The sequence below is a fragment of the Halichoeres trimaculatus genome, unplaced genomic scaffold (assembly GCF_033239565.1).
Source record: "Halichoeres trimaculatus isolate MK-OKI-2021-1 unplaced genomic scaffold, fHalTri1.1 fHalTri1_scaffold_19, whole genome shotgun sequence".
Lineage (NCBI taxonomy): Eukaryota > Metazoa > Chordata > Actinopteri > Labriformes > Labridae > Halichoeres > Halichoeres trimaculatus.
In genome coordinates, this window is record NW_027437197.1 from 16115741 (window position 1) to 16133166 (window position 17426).

Consider the following 17426-nt stretch of genomic DNA (forward strand, 5'->3'; position numbering starts at 1 on the left):
AATACCTTGGTGTTTGTGGCCCACTCCTCTAGCATGTAACAAACCAGTTCAGAGATCCTTTTGCAATGACCTTTTCATTTCAGCAAGAACTTGAGCTCTTTAGCTTTAGCTTCTCTGTACAGGTGCAGTGCTGACTATATTTTGTGGGAAATAAACTTTCCAATAAAAGAATCCCACTTCAAAATTACCAACCTATCCCTCCTACCTGTTATAGCCTACTACAGGTAATAAGCTTAGCTTAGCTTAACAAAAAAGTTGCCATGTTTTTGCCCTTTTATGCTTTTGTTTTGTTTTTGTTTTTCTGTACTTCCTCACATCCCTCATCAGCCAGGTTGGCTCGGTAACCTACTCCTGCATCCTGCCCCATCCTGTCCTTGTGCTAAGTTTAGCTAACTGTTGCTAGCAGTAACTCTATATCGAACAGAAATAGAAACTAATGTGGTTACCATCCTCTCATATAACTCTCAACAGAAAACAAATTATAATATTTCTCTAAACCTCAGACAATCCTTTGTATACATAAGGTTTTCAACATTATATTATGACTTTGGTGGTCCTAAACAAATCGGTGCTGCACACTCCCCAAGCTGCAAGAAACCTTATCCCCACAAAGGGAGCCCAAAATGATTCCCTCCCTCTTCATCAAGGCTAATTGCCCATCTGAGACGTTTATTATGACGTTGCACGTTCTCAGTTGCCCGGATCCATTTCAACCTGTTTGACAGCTTGCAATGGAGTGAACTTCCTCCAGAAGATTATACAGGGTCTTGGAGGACCCAAAGAAATTCCAGTTCAATTGGTTGCCGTTGCAGTAATGATTAACAGTCCATTGGTGTTGATGGGGTCTGCCTGGCTTGACCTTTCTGGTTGCTGTATTTGCAGCAGCAGTAAGCACCAGGCTTCAGCATCACGATAGCTTCACGGTGCCCAGACAGCTGCAACTTTATCCCCCTGGCCTTAGCAGCTGAGTTGGAGGCCTCGAACCGGAGCAGAGAGAAAGGGGGGTGTGACTTTGTGCCAGCTGAATACAAGAAAGATGCAAAGACTAAGAAGGGGAAAGGTCTTGGGGGCACACCAGGGCAGGCTTGGACCATGTTTCACTTTGACGAAAAAAACCCCCACATCTTCTCCTTGAGATATTAATTAGACCATACATCTGTTTTTCCCTAATCAAATTATTTACAGTCCTGGTCCTGTTTTCTGTCTGACATGCTATCATCTGATTTCAATTCAGGTTTTTATTTTTTTTCTGCGTCAACTGCACAGCATGTGAATTTCCTTACCACTCGTTTCAAAAGTGTTTAAGGTGTCCCAAGTAACAGCGCAACTTAACTGTCAATGAAGTTCAGTCAAAGTTAAAAAGAGCTGTCAGTTGATGCAGGGAGTTAGTAGGTCAAAACTTACATTGTGCTTCCTCTTTCTGTTTTTTTTTCTTTCTCAAGCAGAATGCTGCTGGACCTTTTCATCAATCAGTCCTGTTTAAAACTGAGACTACTTAGAATTTAACGTCTTGGAGAAATGAACACTTGTACATAAATTTGCATAAAATTAATGGAATTTTTGGCAGAACCATGTTCAAGGAAAGTTGATTTGCCATGTATTATATATATATATATATATATATATATATATATATATATATATATATATACTATTAACGTCAGTGAAAGCCAATAAGTTGAAGGATATATCACCTATACTGCAGCCAGTCAGTAGGGGGAGCTCTAGATCTTTTGGTTTCAATTGTGGTGTTACCATGTGGAAAACGTGCCAACATGAAATGGTTAAAAATATGTGATGTCATCATGTTCACCATGTGCTCCCCTGCTAACAAGCAGAGCAACACATGCTTCATAGCACAACAAGGGATTCAGATGAGTCTCATGTGAATATTATTTGCTTATCAGGCCATTAGTTCCAGATAAAAGAAAAAAGATAAACCAAATCATGGTCTGATGATAAGCATGACGTCCAAATACACCAAATACAAACAATATGTACTGAACAGACATGTGAAAGTCAATATTAGTTTATTTGGCTCATTTTTCCCCAACCAGGAAACAAGTAGTCTGGGTTTTGTGAAGACTTTTGCACAGATGTTCAAGACCTAAACACTATTCATGGAGACAGAATGAATATCTGTGCATTTACACCAAATCTTAAAGCCATCCTGGTAAGACTCATTGAGATGCTCGGGTGTTGTCTAAATGTGTAGACCAATTAATTAAATGCACATTTAAACACCTACACACCAGTATGTAAATACAACTAAACACACACACACACACACACACACACACACACACACACACACACACACACACACACACACACACACACACACACACACACACAGATATAATACTTTGTGGAGCTATAATCTCTCTCTGGCGGTCTACAAATAGAGCACTTAAATGTTGTGACGCATTCTCTCATTGGAGAGTGTCCAGAGACCCCAAGGTCAGGAAAACCTGCCGGAGCAGGAGGGAGAAAGAGGGGGGAAAGTTTAGGATGAAAGACAAACAGGGAGCAGGGAAAGAGATGTGTGCGGCAGTGTGAAGAAGAGAGTGGGGGTTCAGAATATAGTGCCACAACTTTCTCAGAAACCATGCAGGCGTCTGTCAGTACCAGGCCTGGATGGTGTACCCAGCACCGTAGGATGTTTGGGATTGAATGTGTATTCCCCTGTGAGGGGGAGTATAGGAAGGTAGAGACAGATGTGACATTTGAGGAGGACTGAATCTCACAGGAGAACAATCTTTGACATTTGACCCTTTACATCCTTTCCAACAAAAGGCTAGAGGAAACCTGGTGTGTTATATAAGAGGTTAGCATATTTGTGTTACATTGTGGTTATAATGAATCATGGTTATTGCTGCAGGAAAGAAAACAGAGTTTGAGGAGGGTAATGGGGGAACAGGAGATGAAGTGATGGTGTAATAAAGCTGCTGTGGATGGGGAAACATAAGTAGTGAAAAATGGTGAAAAGAGAATCACAAAGTGAGTTTGAAGCCGGGTGAACAACTGAGTGACCTTAAAAGGCCAGGTGGTCTTATTGGAGGCTGTAAGTGAAAGGGGGCTTGGGGGTTATCTCTGTGAAGCACCGCTGTATTTATAGATCATCTCTAAAAAGACTCCCCCCTCCCCTTCTCAGAAGCCCCTCCCCCTTTTTCAATTAGCCCCTGATGGGTGGAGTACAATGCAATCAGGAGTTACTACAGCCCACCCAGAGCCTCCTCTCTCAGTCTGCCACAGACTCCGCACAGGCTCATACTCCTCAGACAGGAAGGTAAGACTCTGTTCAACCGCTCCACTATCCATCCATCCACCCCACCTGTCCATCTTTCCACCCATTCATCTTCATCCACCCTGTCCTCTGTCCTCCCAGGACACAGCTGCTCTCTCTGCCTCCCCATCCTTCTGCACAGCACCTTTAACCAAATCTCCTCTTCCCCTTTTTCCTGCCCTCATGTCTGTCCCAGAGACTCCCTGCTCCTTTCTTCCATATTTTTTTAAAATCAATTCATCCTCCAAGAATGCACAACCCATGCTGACCCTCCTCTCCTCTCGTCCTTCATTCAGGTGTCAACTTCTTACATGTTTTCACAGATTTGATGAAACAGGTCTCTTTTTTCCTTACTTTTGTTTTTTCTTTCCACGCTGAACAAAAACAGAGATGCAACCTGCACAAAAACTTGCTGTCAAACTTTCAAAGCATGCAACTGAAAGGCTCAAATTCTTCTTGGAAAGATCTCAACAAAGGAGTAAAATCAAAAGTAGTGGCTTCAAATCCCCTATTTCAAGTCTAAAGAGTTGAATTGAATTTGTAACTTTTTAGTTATGTTCCTTCACTTCACATGTGAGCCGTGCACCAGGACTCTATAGGATCTTTATCAGTTTAAAGTGTAATTCCATTGAAGGCTTTACTCTATTATCTTCTCACAAGGCTGTTAGTCGCTGTCAATGTAAATCCCTGGTTAAGTGAGCAGATTTTTTCAGGGCTTTATAGGAGAGGGAAAACACAGGTCACTGTTAGAAAGAGAATTGGTTAATGGCTTGCATCCCTTTGGATTAATAGACAGCACATAAAGGAGTCCTGTGCATCTTGTAACAATCAAGAAATGATAGAATTGTTTTTTGTTTTTTTTTACTTGAATAAGGGTTAAAACTTTCTGCATTTTTTTTTTTTTTTAGAAAACTGGACTTTGAGTTGATCATAAAGATGAAACTGGTTCCTTTAAGCTGTAAAACTTTGTGCAGACACACTGAGGTGTGACTCTTTCCATCAAGGGCACCACACAGAGACCCCCCAGATGGGCAGCCTCAAAGAGACCCCGAAGCTGGGAAACAGCTGCTTGACATATTTGCAGAGCTCAAGGTTTTATTTGTGGTGGTTGAGATTATCCCTTTTTTATTTTTAGGGGTCAGATAAACCCTTATATAAGCTAGGTGAGTCATGCTGGGAGCAGCAGACAATAAGGGAATGTGGGAGGGGTTGGGAATAACTGAGCAGAAAGGACAGACAGATTAAAAGTCTCAACTTCACCAGAGGTAAAGGATACCTCAGGAGCATCACCGATCGGTCTCAGAGCTAACGCTGGACCGTCACAGAGAGATAAAGGTGGAGAGGTTTGGCCAGAGATGGAAGATGAAAGTGGAAATTAGATTTGACATTTTTTACATACTTTCATCTTGTTGCTTCTTCATCTGATCAAAACTTTGCTGAGGAATTAATGGACACACACTCCTTCAAATAATCACATTTGGGAGAATAACCACTATTTATAAACAGATCAAAAACAACCCAAATCTAATAAACAGCCTCACCTCGAGTTGGTCATCAAAGACTTCAAGTATTTAGGCGTGAGTGGGATAACCAGAGGGCTCAATATTCGGCCCCAAGCAGCTGCAGAGTGAGGCTAACCATTACTACAAATACCATCCAAACCCACTTATACACTGTCACACACACTTACTTATGTACACACACGCACAATGACAAGGGATACAGTGATCCGGCGCTGACAGCTGGACGTGAGGTGATGGATCGGTCAGCGTACGGTGGCGTGGAGCGCGTTGGTATGCAGCAGGGCAAAGTTGACTGTCTCTAAGCAGGACTGATAGGAGTTATAAATAACCTCCTCATCTGTCACCTTCCACTCCTGACGCCCAGAACAAAATGAAAGACTGCTGGGAGATGAGAGCGAGAGATGAAAGGGGGGGAGAATAAACTGAGATGTGGAGGATCTTGATGCTAAATACGTCTTGGAAAACATTTATTGTTTGGAAACAGTGATCTCTGATGAAAAGCTGAGAGTCACTGCAGAGATGTTTTTGTTGCCAAGAGACAGCACTGTGTAGGAGGCTGTACATAGATGGATGGAAATCAGAGTTTGTATTGCTGTTGGTGTGAACTTTCAAACTCTGTCTCACTTTTTTAGGTACTTGACCTGGAGTCAAAATGACCGAGCGCTACGACTGCCACTACTGCAAGGAGTCCCTGTTTGGGAAGAAGTATGTCCTGAGAGAGGAGAATCCATACTGTGTGAAATGCTACGAGAGCCTGTACTCCAACACCTGTGAGGAGTGCAAGAAGCCAATTGGCTGCAACACCAGGGTAAGAGATTTCACCCAGAAATTTCATCCCTTCATGATTTCTCTGTGGGCCCCTGGCTTCATTCTCATCATGGCTCTAATTACCCATCCGTTGCTCCTGTAGGATCTGTCCTACAAGGACCGTCACTGGCACGAAGAGTGTTTCAAGTGCTTCCAGTGCAAGCGCTCACTGGTGGACAAACCTTTCTCCACCAAGGATGAGCAGCTTCTCTGCACTGAGTGCTACTCCAATGAGTATTCTTCCAAGTGCCATGATTGCAAGAAAACCATCATGCCAGGTAGGAAAACACACAGATGTGCTATGAACAAGATGATAGAGAAGAGAAAAAGAGACCGTGCATTCTTTCTCTTGCAGAAAAAGACCAAAATTACAAAAGATTCATTGATCATCATTTTCCTTTCTTCATGTCTCTGCAGGCTCCAGGAAGATGGAGCACAAGGGGAACAGCTGGCACGAGACCTGCTTCACCTGCCAGAGATGCCAGCAGCCAATTGGCACCAAGAGCTTCATCCCCAAGGACAACAACAACTTCTGTGTGCCCTGCTATGAGAAGCAGTTTGCTATGCAGTGTGTGCACTGCAAGAAGGTTGGAGGAGTTTTACCCCCTTTTACCCCCTCTGACTGATTTTCAGCTAAACCTGCCTACATTCAGAGTACTAAAAAGTGTTGAAGTGTCACTCTTGTTCCTTCTTCAGCCCATCACCACCGGCGGGGTGACCTACCATGACCAGCCCTGGCACAAGGACTGCTTCCTGTGCACTAGCTGCAAGCAGCAGCTGTCTGGTCAGAGGTTTACCTCCAGAGATGACTTCGCCTACTGTCTCAACTGCTTCTGCAACCTTTATGCAAAGAAATGTGCCTCCTGCACCACCCCCATCAGCGGTAATCACTTCATATTCATTTATTTGTCTTCAAATGACTCTTCATCCTGGACGTTTCTTGACTTATCCATCTCTCTTTCAGGCCTTGGAGGTAGCAAGTACATTTCCTTTGAGGAGCGCCAGTGGCACAACGACTGCTTCAACTGTAAGAAGTGCTCTGTGTCCCTGGTGGGCCGTGGTTTCCTGACTGAGCGTGACGACATCTTGTGCCCAGAGTGCGGAAAAGACATCTAAGCATCTTAATGAGGGGCGAAGGAAACCTCTGATTGGATGTTTTAAGAAAGACAAAGATGAAATAATTGCTATCAGAGCATTGAGAAAAGCCTCCATAGCGTCCTTACTACCTAGCATCAATATCAATGTACATTGCTGCCATGAAAAACTACTAACCCTGTTTTTGAATTTAGAAAGTTTAAGTTCTTACTAATATCATAACTGTCAGTTTTAATGTAAAGAAAACAGAAACATGTTTGCAGAAAGACTCTGTATGATGCTTATAGACATGAGTGTGCAGTATCCCTGTATGCGTATGACAATCATCTTTTAAGTGTAATAACCACTGCTTTGTGCATGGGCTAGCTTGAAGCTGTAGAGGATTTGTGAATGAGTTCTTCTATTACCAATTAAACATTTCAAAACTGTGACTCAAACTTTGAATTCAGAATCATTCATAAAAAATGGATCACAATGTTTTTATATTTTTGTGCAAGATAAACACAACATCTGTGGATCCCCTTATCAAGCTCAACGAATTAGCATAAATATCAGAATACGGCCTGACCAATTTTTCATGGAGTGGCTGAAATTTTCTTTCTCTAATAAAATCAGCAAAAGTCACAAACTGTATTGAAAGATTTTATTTAAAAGACTGGTTAGTGCAAACATGACAGCAAAATGGACAATAATTTATAACACTGTGTTGCTGCGTCCAAAACTGGATACTTGTGGCATCACATTGGGTCTGTGGTACATATTGAATTTATAGGAAGTCATTTTGTGTTTTTGAGGAATTCCTGGATGTTAACTTGACTGGCCTTGGTTTTAAAGTATGACTAATTTGTGGTTAAAAATAAATCCAGTTAAGCGTGGAGCTGTAAGACACAAAACTTTGTATTCAGTTAATAAGTCCATTTTCCGCTTGTCAGCCAGTGAGCTCAACGTCGCAGCTTATACTAGGAATTCATGACTGATGGAGTCATATGATGCTGGGAGGAAGTGCATTAGTGTGCTGTAAACAGCATACTAACCATCATGTTAGTATGCAGTACACACTGTTTGAATGTGTAGTAAATTAGGATGTGGATTTAGAAACTGTCTGTGTCCCGTTTGATGAATCCTTCTAAAAACAATGACTACATTTCAGAATAAATAAAATTCAAAACACGCCTTTCTTGCTCTAGATCAGATTCTTTTGACTTAATTAAGCAATAAAAAATTGTATTATGGATGTAGGGTTAAGTTTTCTGTATCTGTGGTACTTTGTTTCATTTTTTATGTTGAGTTAATGTTTTACTATCTTCCACCCTGAACAATTTGTGAAGTAGCATAATGTTTTTAGAAAGACAAACCTCAGTGGAATGAAGTTCATTGAGAACACAAATGTCAAACGACAGCTTGAGCATTTCCAACATAATCTGTGGTTTGTATTTTAAAAAAAAAAGGTTCACCAGAGAAGCTACTGCCTGACAATCTATTAATGAAGCCTCTCAGGTAACCACTTCATAAGTTCTTCCTAGGACTATGCAAAGGACTATGACTAACCACTCCACCTGTCCCTAAACTAAGTCATGCTCAGAAACAGAATATCAGACACCACAAATCCTGCACATTGTAATGTAAAAGACAATCTGTCTAAAAGTTCTGAGTGTGTGAGACTTAAAGGAACATTGCTGATCAGTGACAGTAAGGGCACTTCAGGTCATGGAAAGAAACACGGAAGCTCTTTACTGTAAAAACACACATATGGATGATCTTTGAGTTCCACACCATCAACAACCAGAGCTGTGAATGTCCGTCAGTCACTCTTCTGAGGTTGTTGTCCCTTCTTGTGATGCTGTTAGTGGGAGAACAATGATGGAGAGAGTAAGAGGTGTTTGGCAACATTTACTGTGAGTCTCGGTTTCCACAAGGACTGTGTGAAGAGAGGTCAAAGGTCAGGGCCATGTCACGTGCTGGATCTTTTTCTTCGCCTCTGGAGATTTTAACGCATCCTGAGGAAATAGAAGAAAAACTTTAGCAAGGAGCACAAGAAGAGTGGCTAGTTTTATCTTTTGTGCCGTGTTTCATGCATCATGCTTTCTTCATGCATAACTGTGTTTAAAAAAAAGTGCTTACACAAGCTGCTTCTCGTTTGAGATTGGCTTTGTCAGCGCTGTGATGACTGGATGAGGACGAGGCAGAAGATGAGGATGTGTTTCCAGATAACTTGCGGATGGGGTTGGACAGGTTTGCAACTGGAGGCGGTTTTAACCGGTCTGTGATTCCAGATGATGCAGAGGTCCCTTCTGGTTTCTTTACTTTAAGTGGGCCAGAGTTGGAGGAACTGCCGTCGAACACAATCAGAGGTCTTTTTCTGTTGTGGTCATTACTGGAAATAAAGATAAACATTACTCTTTACTAAAACAGATTGAAGTCCTGTTGATAAAGAGTGTCTGTGATCTTGTATTAACAATGCAACCCTCTGTTTCCGAGATGTGCAGTAATTTTTATTACTGGTGCAACACTGTCTTATAGCTCTATGAATTTTTAAACCTTTGTTGTGCTACATTTTAAAGTCATATTTGATTCTTTACTTATTTACTGCAGTAAATCGTTTTGTAAATACATTCAAGGCCTCAATTATTTTTTTTATGATTCATATTTTAATATCTACGCCTTAAATGAGTGTAATACTGTAAATTTGTGGGATGAATAAAGGATTGTCTCATCTTTCCTGGCTGGTCTCACCTGGTCTTGAACATGCAGGTGAGTCATGAATGAGAGTAAAACAGAGGGGCAGGGATATAGATTCTACTTTTTAAAGTGGTGTTTCTTTTTAATGGATCCACATCATACATTCATATATATAGCAAAGTACTCGTAGTTGTTACCTGTTTGACCTGTGACCGGCTGGAGTCTGCCTCGCACGGATCTTCTCCATCCGCCTGCCCCAGCGGCTGTTCGGGAGAGACCTCTGCGGCAGAGGGATGACATGTCGGAGGTACAGCTCCGTCAGATGGTCCCGATTCTCACAGCTCCTGGTACTAACGTGTTTCTGAAAAAAGGACAGAGTATTATTAGTCCAAACTGCCTGTTATAAAACATTCTAACGTGTGCTAATATCAAGAAGCAGCTAATATAAACAGTGAAGTGTTAGCCGGCACGCTAACATAACGCCGCTCTTCCTCTTCATACAGCTCTAAATAAAACTTTCTCAGCTTCTCTCTGAACATTTACTCACATCACGTAAGATTAGCTGCATATACTCCTGAGATAACAGCTCAGGGTGCAGTAAAAGATCCGGATCTGAGGAACAGACCGCTTTTCCATCCTGTCCCATGGAGGCCGCCATATTGAATCCTGTTGTGCTCCTCCTTCTTCTTCGTGGGTTTGTTTTAATTTGATTTAATTTTTTTTTTCGATAATATATATATATATATATATATATATATATATATATATATATATATATATATATATATATATATATATATATATATATATATATATATATATAATTTTACTAACCAAAAATAGATAGATAGATAGATAGATAGATAGATAGATAGATAGATAGATAGATAGATAGATAGATAGATAGATAGATAGATAGATTTTTCAGTGTACAATATCTCTAATATCCAGTCTCATCTTTGTTTCCTCAGCCTCCTCATTGGTTCCTCTTTGTCAGCCCCATATCTTGTACATTGAATGATACCATACTCTATTTGTCCTTTACCTCCTCTTCCCACAGCTTTTGCCACCTTTCCTTCATCTTGTGTTTTCTTAACATTCTGATTTTTATGTTACTATACAGGACAGCTGATCCAATGTCCAGTTGCCTCTTTTGGACATTCATTACCAGCTTCATGTCCAGTAATTCCTATATTAGCTTGTATCCATAAAATTATGAAAGTCAGTCCTAATCATATTGATTCTGTACAATTTTTTTTTTTTTTATTTCTCATAAAATGTCTGTTCTACTGTATGACATATCCTGTTTGATGCTTATTGCTGAATGATGACTCGTTTCTTCGGCCCACTTTATTGCAAATAATGTTAAATCTCATTGTAATCCCATAACACTCTGCGTCACAGCATCAAGCAGGGGATGAAGTTCACTCTGATCTTCCCTAACTGATTTTCTGACCATTAAATTATTTATATTTGTCCTTGTTTTATGTTATGAAAGATGCCTATTCTATGCATTTTATTATTCCCAGAACTTAAATCTAATGGAGGAAAATATCTGTCTATTATTGTTTGCAGGTTGTTGTTCTCTTGTTGATGTGGACTTCTGGCTTAATTGGAGTCATGCATTTATGTCAACATGTCATAAAGCCTTAATTAGGCAATTAGGCCCAGTTATAAACAGTTTCAGAGCAGATATTGTTGTGAACGGCCCTTCAGACTGTACATTCTTGTCTCATTCAGTCATGTGTTTTCAGTCATATCCTGTTGTTGATTCAATCAATTTGGGACAAGACTCCTCAGGAGACTGGATTAAATGTGACATGTCAAACGTTAGCCAATTAGCTCGCCAGTTTCACACAGTCTAGGATAGCTTGTGTAATATTCAATTTTACATTGATTTATTTGTTTACTCAGTGACAGATGCTGCAAAGTATAATACTTAGGTAGGATGTTTTTTATGTCAGGGGTTGCTAACATCAACTGATACACTGATGATCCAGTGTGTGATTTCACCTTGTATCATGGTGCTGCAGAAGCATAAGATGCACGGCTGTTAACACAAAACAGACATGCACATATGCACACAAAGGTATTGTGTTTAGTGTTACAAACTGCAGATAAACAAAAACACATCACGCAAGACTGAAGCATTTCATTTCTTATTCGCAAATCCATTTTCCCCACCTCTGACCAACCTGCAGACTTGACAAAACATAACGTTTTTCAAGCCTTAAAGCACATCTATGGGTCGGTACTGACTCAGTCTTTTGTGGGAAACAGCTGTAACCTGAGATCAAAGGAACAATATGCAGTTAATGACCTGAGAGGTCAGGCTCAAAGTGAAGTAATGAAGTTAGGACAGTAATGTAATGTAGAAGAACATGAGACCTCAATTAGGCTGAAAACCATGTGTTGGTTGTCATGTGTTGGCATCAGATGAGCGGACACCGATTCATGTTTTTGTTTTGTGGTTGTAGGGAAACTGTGACAACATGTAGGTGATGATTCAGGATTTAAAACAAATCCAAAATATCATTACATGTTCTTACTGATAGCTTTTAAAGAAAGAGAAAAATGGCCTTGGACAGCTTTACATTTAATTGGTGGATATGTTGATATGTGCCCATGTGAGTCTTCTGCCTCAGTTTGCAACTTGAAACATTTTCAAAGGGAAGAAAGTCAATGATTTTTCCTCATTCAGGAGAAAGAGAGAGAAACAAAAGAAAGAGAAAAGGAAATGATTTGGTTTCATGGCTTTTATCGTCATAAATAATCAGAGTTTAAGATTTGAGCATCAAACAGAATAAGATGCTGAGGTTGAAAACCTTTGACAAACAGATGGGATGATTGATAGATCAGCTGATGGATGACTTTTAACCTATTTGAAGTATTTGTCATTTTTAAACCTGTTTTTTTTGTTGTTGTTGTTTTCAAACCTCTCTAACAGATGCTTTTTTTCTGCTTTAGGGATTTTAAACCAATTTTTTTTTTAAGTTTAACGTCCTCAGCTTGAAAACATTGCCCTTTTGAGTGCCAAATGTTAACACATAATACAATGTTAACACGCTTTTGAATAAATTTTAATCAGTCAATTTTGAAAAAATAAGCTTATGACAAAGATTGTCAGATGGATTTCAAACCCTCTCTTAATCATTATAATCAAATGAGATGTGTCACTGTGGTCACAGGCAGCTCAAAGCTCTCTGTGTCACGTCAAAGGATGGTTTTGTTGCCAGAGTTAAGACGTCTGGATCACAGCCAGCGTGCGGCATTCGTTCAGCCGCTCAAACTGAACGGATGGTGTTATGTAAGAGCAGCATTTCAGTTGAAGAGATGAGGCCGAAACCAAGGGAATGAAGCTGACTTGTGCAACAAAAGCACAGCGCCATCTTCCTGTGTAGTACAGCAATACAACCTCAACTGACATCTTAAAATATACCCAAGAATAAAATCTATTTTAAAAAAGCATACTTCAAAGGGTTTGCCAACAAAATGAACACAAAAAGTAAATTCATGATACTGAGCATGAATTATAAACCCCTGTGTGTTCTACATTTGGTGAATTGGCGCCAAAGTGAAAAGATGTTTTACTTTTTTTCCAATGCACGAAAATGTGTTTTCACTGCAGCACACACAGTCCTCTTTTACAAACTCTATTTATTCACCTGGTTTAGTCTTCCATGAAACAATAATACATTCAAGAACATATTCACATCTCCAAGAACTGACACATCTTTGATAACACATTCATGGTTTAACATAATACTTTTATAAGGCTCTGTTTCAGCACAAATTTCACTCAGTTCTCCTTAAAACGACCGTCTACCTGAACATCTCGAAACATTAATACCCTGTTTTTTTTCTTATGAAGCTCATCACGTTACTGACATCTAGACTGCTCAAAGACAGAAACTCAAGTATGGAAATGGAATCACACTGATGGGAATGAAGATTAATCAACATAAGTACAACAGGTCGACGGATACTGGTTTTCCAGGGCAGATACTGGTACCAATGACCTCTTGTTCATGATAACCAAAAACAAAGGCTCTGAAAAATGTTTCCTTCTTGTTGAAAGTAAGGTAGACTTGACCCCTGATTGCTCATGATGCAGAGAGTTCAAACAGCTGTTTGAACTCACACCGCTGACTGCGTCTCGCTGCACACATAGATGTTACTCGGCCTCACTCTCCGGCGACTCCGGCCCGGCACTCTGGGACACAGTCTGCAGCTCTTGGGGATGAACTCCTGACAGGCCTCCCTGAACTTCCTGATCCTCCAGCAGTAGATCACCGGGTTGAAGACCGTCTTCAGGTAGCTGAGCCACAAAGCGCCAATACTGATGGGATAGAAGACGGAGCTGTAGTAGAACCGCCGGCTGAACACTGCGAGCAGGCTGACCACTGTATGCGGCAACCAGCACACGGAGAAACCCACAAATAGGATGAGGATGGTGGTGAAGGCTCTGGTCTTGAAGCTCATGTCCACCTTGACCTGAGGAGGCTTCTGCAGCCCGGTTAGTCTCATTTTGCTGACCTGGTTGAGGGCAGGCAGGCAGGAGTGCTCGCTGGTGTGGTTGTGGATGCGCAGGGTGTTGCGACGCACCGTGTTCAGGATGCACATGTAGGAGTACAGCATGACAGCAAATGGTACAAAAAACACCGCAACAGCCAACAGCACGGTGTATCCTCGATCTGCAAGAGAGTCACTGTATCCCAGAACACACTGGGGGGCCCAGGAACCTCCGATCCCTGCTGCACCCGTCCTCCACCCAACCACAGACGGCACAGACACGCATAGACTCAGCACCCAGGATCCTGCGATCAGGACTTTGGCTCTGTGAGGCGTCAATTTGTCCTGACGCTGTACGATGATCAGGAAGCGGTCCACGCTGATTATGAGCAGTATGGACACTCCTTCAAGAACGAACAGCCAGTACAGCATGATGGACGCCCGGCAGAAGCCATTCCCAAACCTCCAGTCAGCGATCGCCACCGTAAACGCAGTGAACGGCATGCAAAGCAAAGAGAGCATGATGTCTGAGAACGCCAATGTTGCAAGAAGGAGGTTGATGGCAGAGCGCATGGCGGGCTTCTGGTAAACAATCAGGCACACGATTGCATTACCGAGAAAACCTATAGTGATCATGAAGATCATTACGGCCGCCAAGGTCACACGCAGAGAGATGGATATGACTGGCGTTGAAGCTTCTGGTGGGACACTTTGTGCAGCCTCGTCAACTCTGTCCGGCTCCATGAAGACACACTCCTCCAGCAGGCTTTCATTACAAAGAGCCATTATCGCTTCAGTTATCAGATGTCAGGTATAGAGATTAGGCATGTTTAATTATTGTTGTGGTGGTGTTATCAAGCTGTCTTCATGTTGATGCACAGTGATACCTGTGAGCAAAAAAGAACAATGAACAACACTTTGAAAAACATTTTTGATGTCATATTAGACTAGTTAACCCATACAGACCTAACAGAATCACAAACATTGAGAACAATGACTTTGTGTCTCATCTGATGATCCCAGTTTCTCAGTGATTCTTGTAAATGTGAAACAGCGAGAGGTGAATGATGTGCCTGTGATGTGTTAGCGTTACGTAAACCACAGACAGATACAGTGACACAAGACAGCGAGGAGCCGCTTACGAGTCTGAATGAGGTTGATAATTAACAGCCAACAAACAAACCTTCACACCACCTCCTCTACAAAACACCCAGTCCGTGTGATGCTTCACACATGAGCTAAACACACACCATCACATCACAGCACACACCCATACTGTTGCCTGCCCCCTGTTGAGTTAGCAGAAGCTCGTTCCTGGGTGCAGACTCTGACGGCTTGAACACGGAGGAATCTTTAGGTGGAGGATGCCAGCACTTTTATCAAAACAAAGGTTGTAAATTCATGGAACTAAAGTCACAATGTTGGATTAGTCAGTCAAGAAAATGTAAAGCTAATTACTAGATTAAAATGATAAATTTATGTGATTAAAGTTGCAGTGGCTTTAATAATAATGCATTGTTTGGAAATTAAAACTAACAATACAAGATCCAAATTGATATGTAACAAGGAAAAAAAGATGTAATGTTACGGGATTTATGTCATAATGCCTCAAGGTCTAAGTCTCATTGTTATAAGATTAAGTCATGATGTAACAAGTGCACAATTACAGTATTTTTAGATTAAAGGCATATAACTATAAGAGGTAAATGTTAATATTGGGAAAATTAAGCCATAAGTTATATGAGAATTTTTTTTATGATTGTAGGCTACTTTTAGGGGCCTTTTGCCCACAAAAAAGGGCAACGAAAAGTTTCAAACACACTCTTTCATAAAAGGCTCAAAAGGCCACTCTGGCACCGTGGGTTGTGGTGTACACGGATGGGAAAAAACCTAAGGTCCAAACGAATGTCCAATTTTTACAAAAACGTGGTTTATTTAGCCAGAAATCAAGCAAACACAGAACAAAGGAAAAAATCCCTGTGTCTCTCCCACTCCTGTAAAAAACACATTTGCCCACCCAGGTGCGTGCTGGTCCCTACTGTGCGCCTACTTATATAACCTAAGTGCCACCGTGCCCAACTTAAATAATAAACAAAACACCCAAACTAAAGGAATGATAAACTACTGGAATACTAACAAAAATGTAATCATAATTAAAACAAAATTAATTGATTTAAAAATAGTAAAAAATCTAAACGCTAAACTAAATTCTAAACAAAACAAAGAAAAAACACTTAATAGCTCATACACTACTGTTAGCCTGTATGCTATTTTGAAGGGATATGTCCTAATTTTTATTTTGTATTCTGTGGCCCCAATCCTCTGTTGCAGAAAACTCACACTAGCTATTTTTTGTTTGTTAAGTCTTTTTAAAATGATTTAGTGCTTGGAGTTGAAATATTTTAACAAAACAGTAGTCTGTGTTAACCTGCAGAGGGCTCCACCTGCTCATCTTTAATAAACAAAGAACAGACAGGTGGTTTCACTGAGCTCAGCTTTAGGATTGATGATAGGTAATAAGAGAAAAGGTGAAAACACACACAGAAGTGTTATCTATGAGTAAGATTCTTCTCCTTTAAATAAAACTGATGGTATGTGAACTAGATTTCTCCATTTCAACATGTTGTAGTGGTCTCAGCAGCCTGATGTGTACTGATGCTTGACGTTGAGATGGTGTGTCCTGTTTTTCTTGGTTATGTGTGATATTTTGTCATTGTACGCTTATCAAGAGTGTGTAACGGCGCCGTCAGTGAGCCTGAACAGTGTGTTCTTCCCCATGAGCCTGTCTCTCTCTCTCACACACACACACACCTGTGTTTCTCTCGATCAGAGGAAAGACCTGTCTGCATCTCAGAGCAACAAGAGGAGGTCCTCAGATAGAGGAGACCGAAGCTACACACAGACAGCCTGGTTAGGATTACAGCAATAAACGGATTCATTAATCAGATATCAGCAGACCTACCTTGTTGCATCTGATATCATGTTTCATGTTCGTCTGCCGTCGAGGCAATCAGCCCACAGATCGTGTTTCTCTGCCGTACATGTCGAGCCTCTCCCGAAATAACCCACTTTGATCATTTTCCTGCGCGTATCGATCACCATCGTGCCGCCGCCTGCGGATGATGCTGACGCCAGAGGAGCAGGTGGTCGCTCATTTAAAGGAGCAATGCGCCAAAAACACATTTCTCTGGAAAAAAAATAGTGGTTTGAATGCTTCAATTATTGTACAAATCACACTGAAAGGTTTTTTATGTAAAAGATTTACATTATGGACAAAATAATATGAAGTTTAAGGGAATATTTTTTCCCAGGGCCTACAGGCAGAATCCTGACTAAAATATGCAGACAAATGTTTTCGCATCTGTTTAAAGGAAACAATACATGATTTATCTTTGTAGTGAAGAAAAATGTATGTGGTATGTGAAATAACTGTGAAAAGCCACATCCAGTACAAAAACTCCCAAATTTGATTATATGATTATAATTTATTCCTCACATCTAAGCCTTTTGTATGATCTAAAATA

The 17426-nt window shown here is 40.8% G+C and overlaps 3 protein-coding genes across 3 annotated transcripts in view; 1 reads left to right on the forward strand and 2 right to left on the reverse strand.

Annotated features, from left to right (window-relative positions):
• Nucleotides 1-5461: 5461 nt before the first annotated feature.
• Nucleotides 5462-7154, forward strand: fhl2a (four and a half LIM domains 2a). The gene is made up of 5 exons (XM_074694914.1): nt 5462-5617; nt 5720-5894; nt 6034-6203; nt 6313-6499; nt 6581-7154. The coding sequence occupies exons 1-5, from the start codon at nt 5462-5464 to the stop codon at nt 6730-6732; spliced, it is 840 nt and encodes a 279-aa protein (XP_074551015.1). The 3' UTR covers nt 6733-7154.
• Nucleotides 7155-7259: 105 nt separating this feature from the next.
• Nucleotides 7260-10067, reverse strand: cunh2orf49 (chromosome unknown C2orf49 homolog). The gene is made up of 4 exons (XM_074694931.1): nt 9938-10067; nt 9588-9751; nt 8833-9085; nt 7260-8708 (listed from the first exon to the last, which is right to left on the reverse strand). The coding sequence occupies exons 1-4, from the start codon at nt 10046-10048 to the stop codon at nt 8652-8654; spliced, it is 585 nt and encodes a 194-aa protein (XP_074551032.1). The 5' UTR covers nt 10049-10067; the 3' UTR covers nt 7260-8651.
• Nucleotides 10068-12961: 2894 nt separating this feature from the next.
• gpr45 (G protein-coupled receptor 45) overlaps nt 12962-17426 on the reverse strand; it is a 44129-nt gene continuing 39664 nt past the window's right edge. Inside the window, exons 2-3 of the mRNA XM_074694951.1 lie at nt 16865-17089; nt 12962-14789 (exon numbers count right to left, since the gene is read on the reverse strand). Of these exons, the coding sequence (XP_074551052.1) occupies nt 13528-14688 (1161 nt within the window). The 5' untranslated portion in view covers nt 14689-14789; nt 16865-17089 and the 3' untranslated portion in view covers nt 12962-13527. The remainder of the gene's footprint in view (nt 14790-16864; nt 17090-17426) is intronic.

Coding starts and splice junctions, on each gene's coding strand:
- cunh2orf49 (XM_074694931.1), bottom strand. CDS start 10,048: ATGGCGGCCTCCATGGGACAGGATGGAAAAGCGGTCTGTTCCTCAGAT. Junction 9,086..9,587: donor GCCGGTCACAGGTCAAACAG/GTAACAACTACG, acceptor CTTTATTTCCAG/TAATGACCACAACAGAAAAA. Junction 8,709..8,832: donor TCAAACGAGAAGCAGCTTGT/GTAAGCACTTTT, acceptor CTATTTCCTCAG/GATGCGTTAAAATCTCCAGA.
- fhl2a (XM_074694914.1), top strand. CDS start 5,462: ATGACCGAGCGCTACGACTGCCACTACTGCAAGGAGTCCCTGTTTGGG. Junction 5,618..5,719: donor CAATTGGCTGCAACACCAGG/GTAAGAGATTTC, acceptor TTGCTCCTGTAG/GATCTGTCCTACAAGGACCG. Junction 6,500..6,580: donor CTGCACCACCCCCATCAGCG/GTAATCACTTCA, acceptor TCTCTCTTTCAG/GCCTTGGAGGTAGCAAGTAC.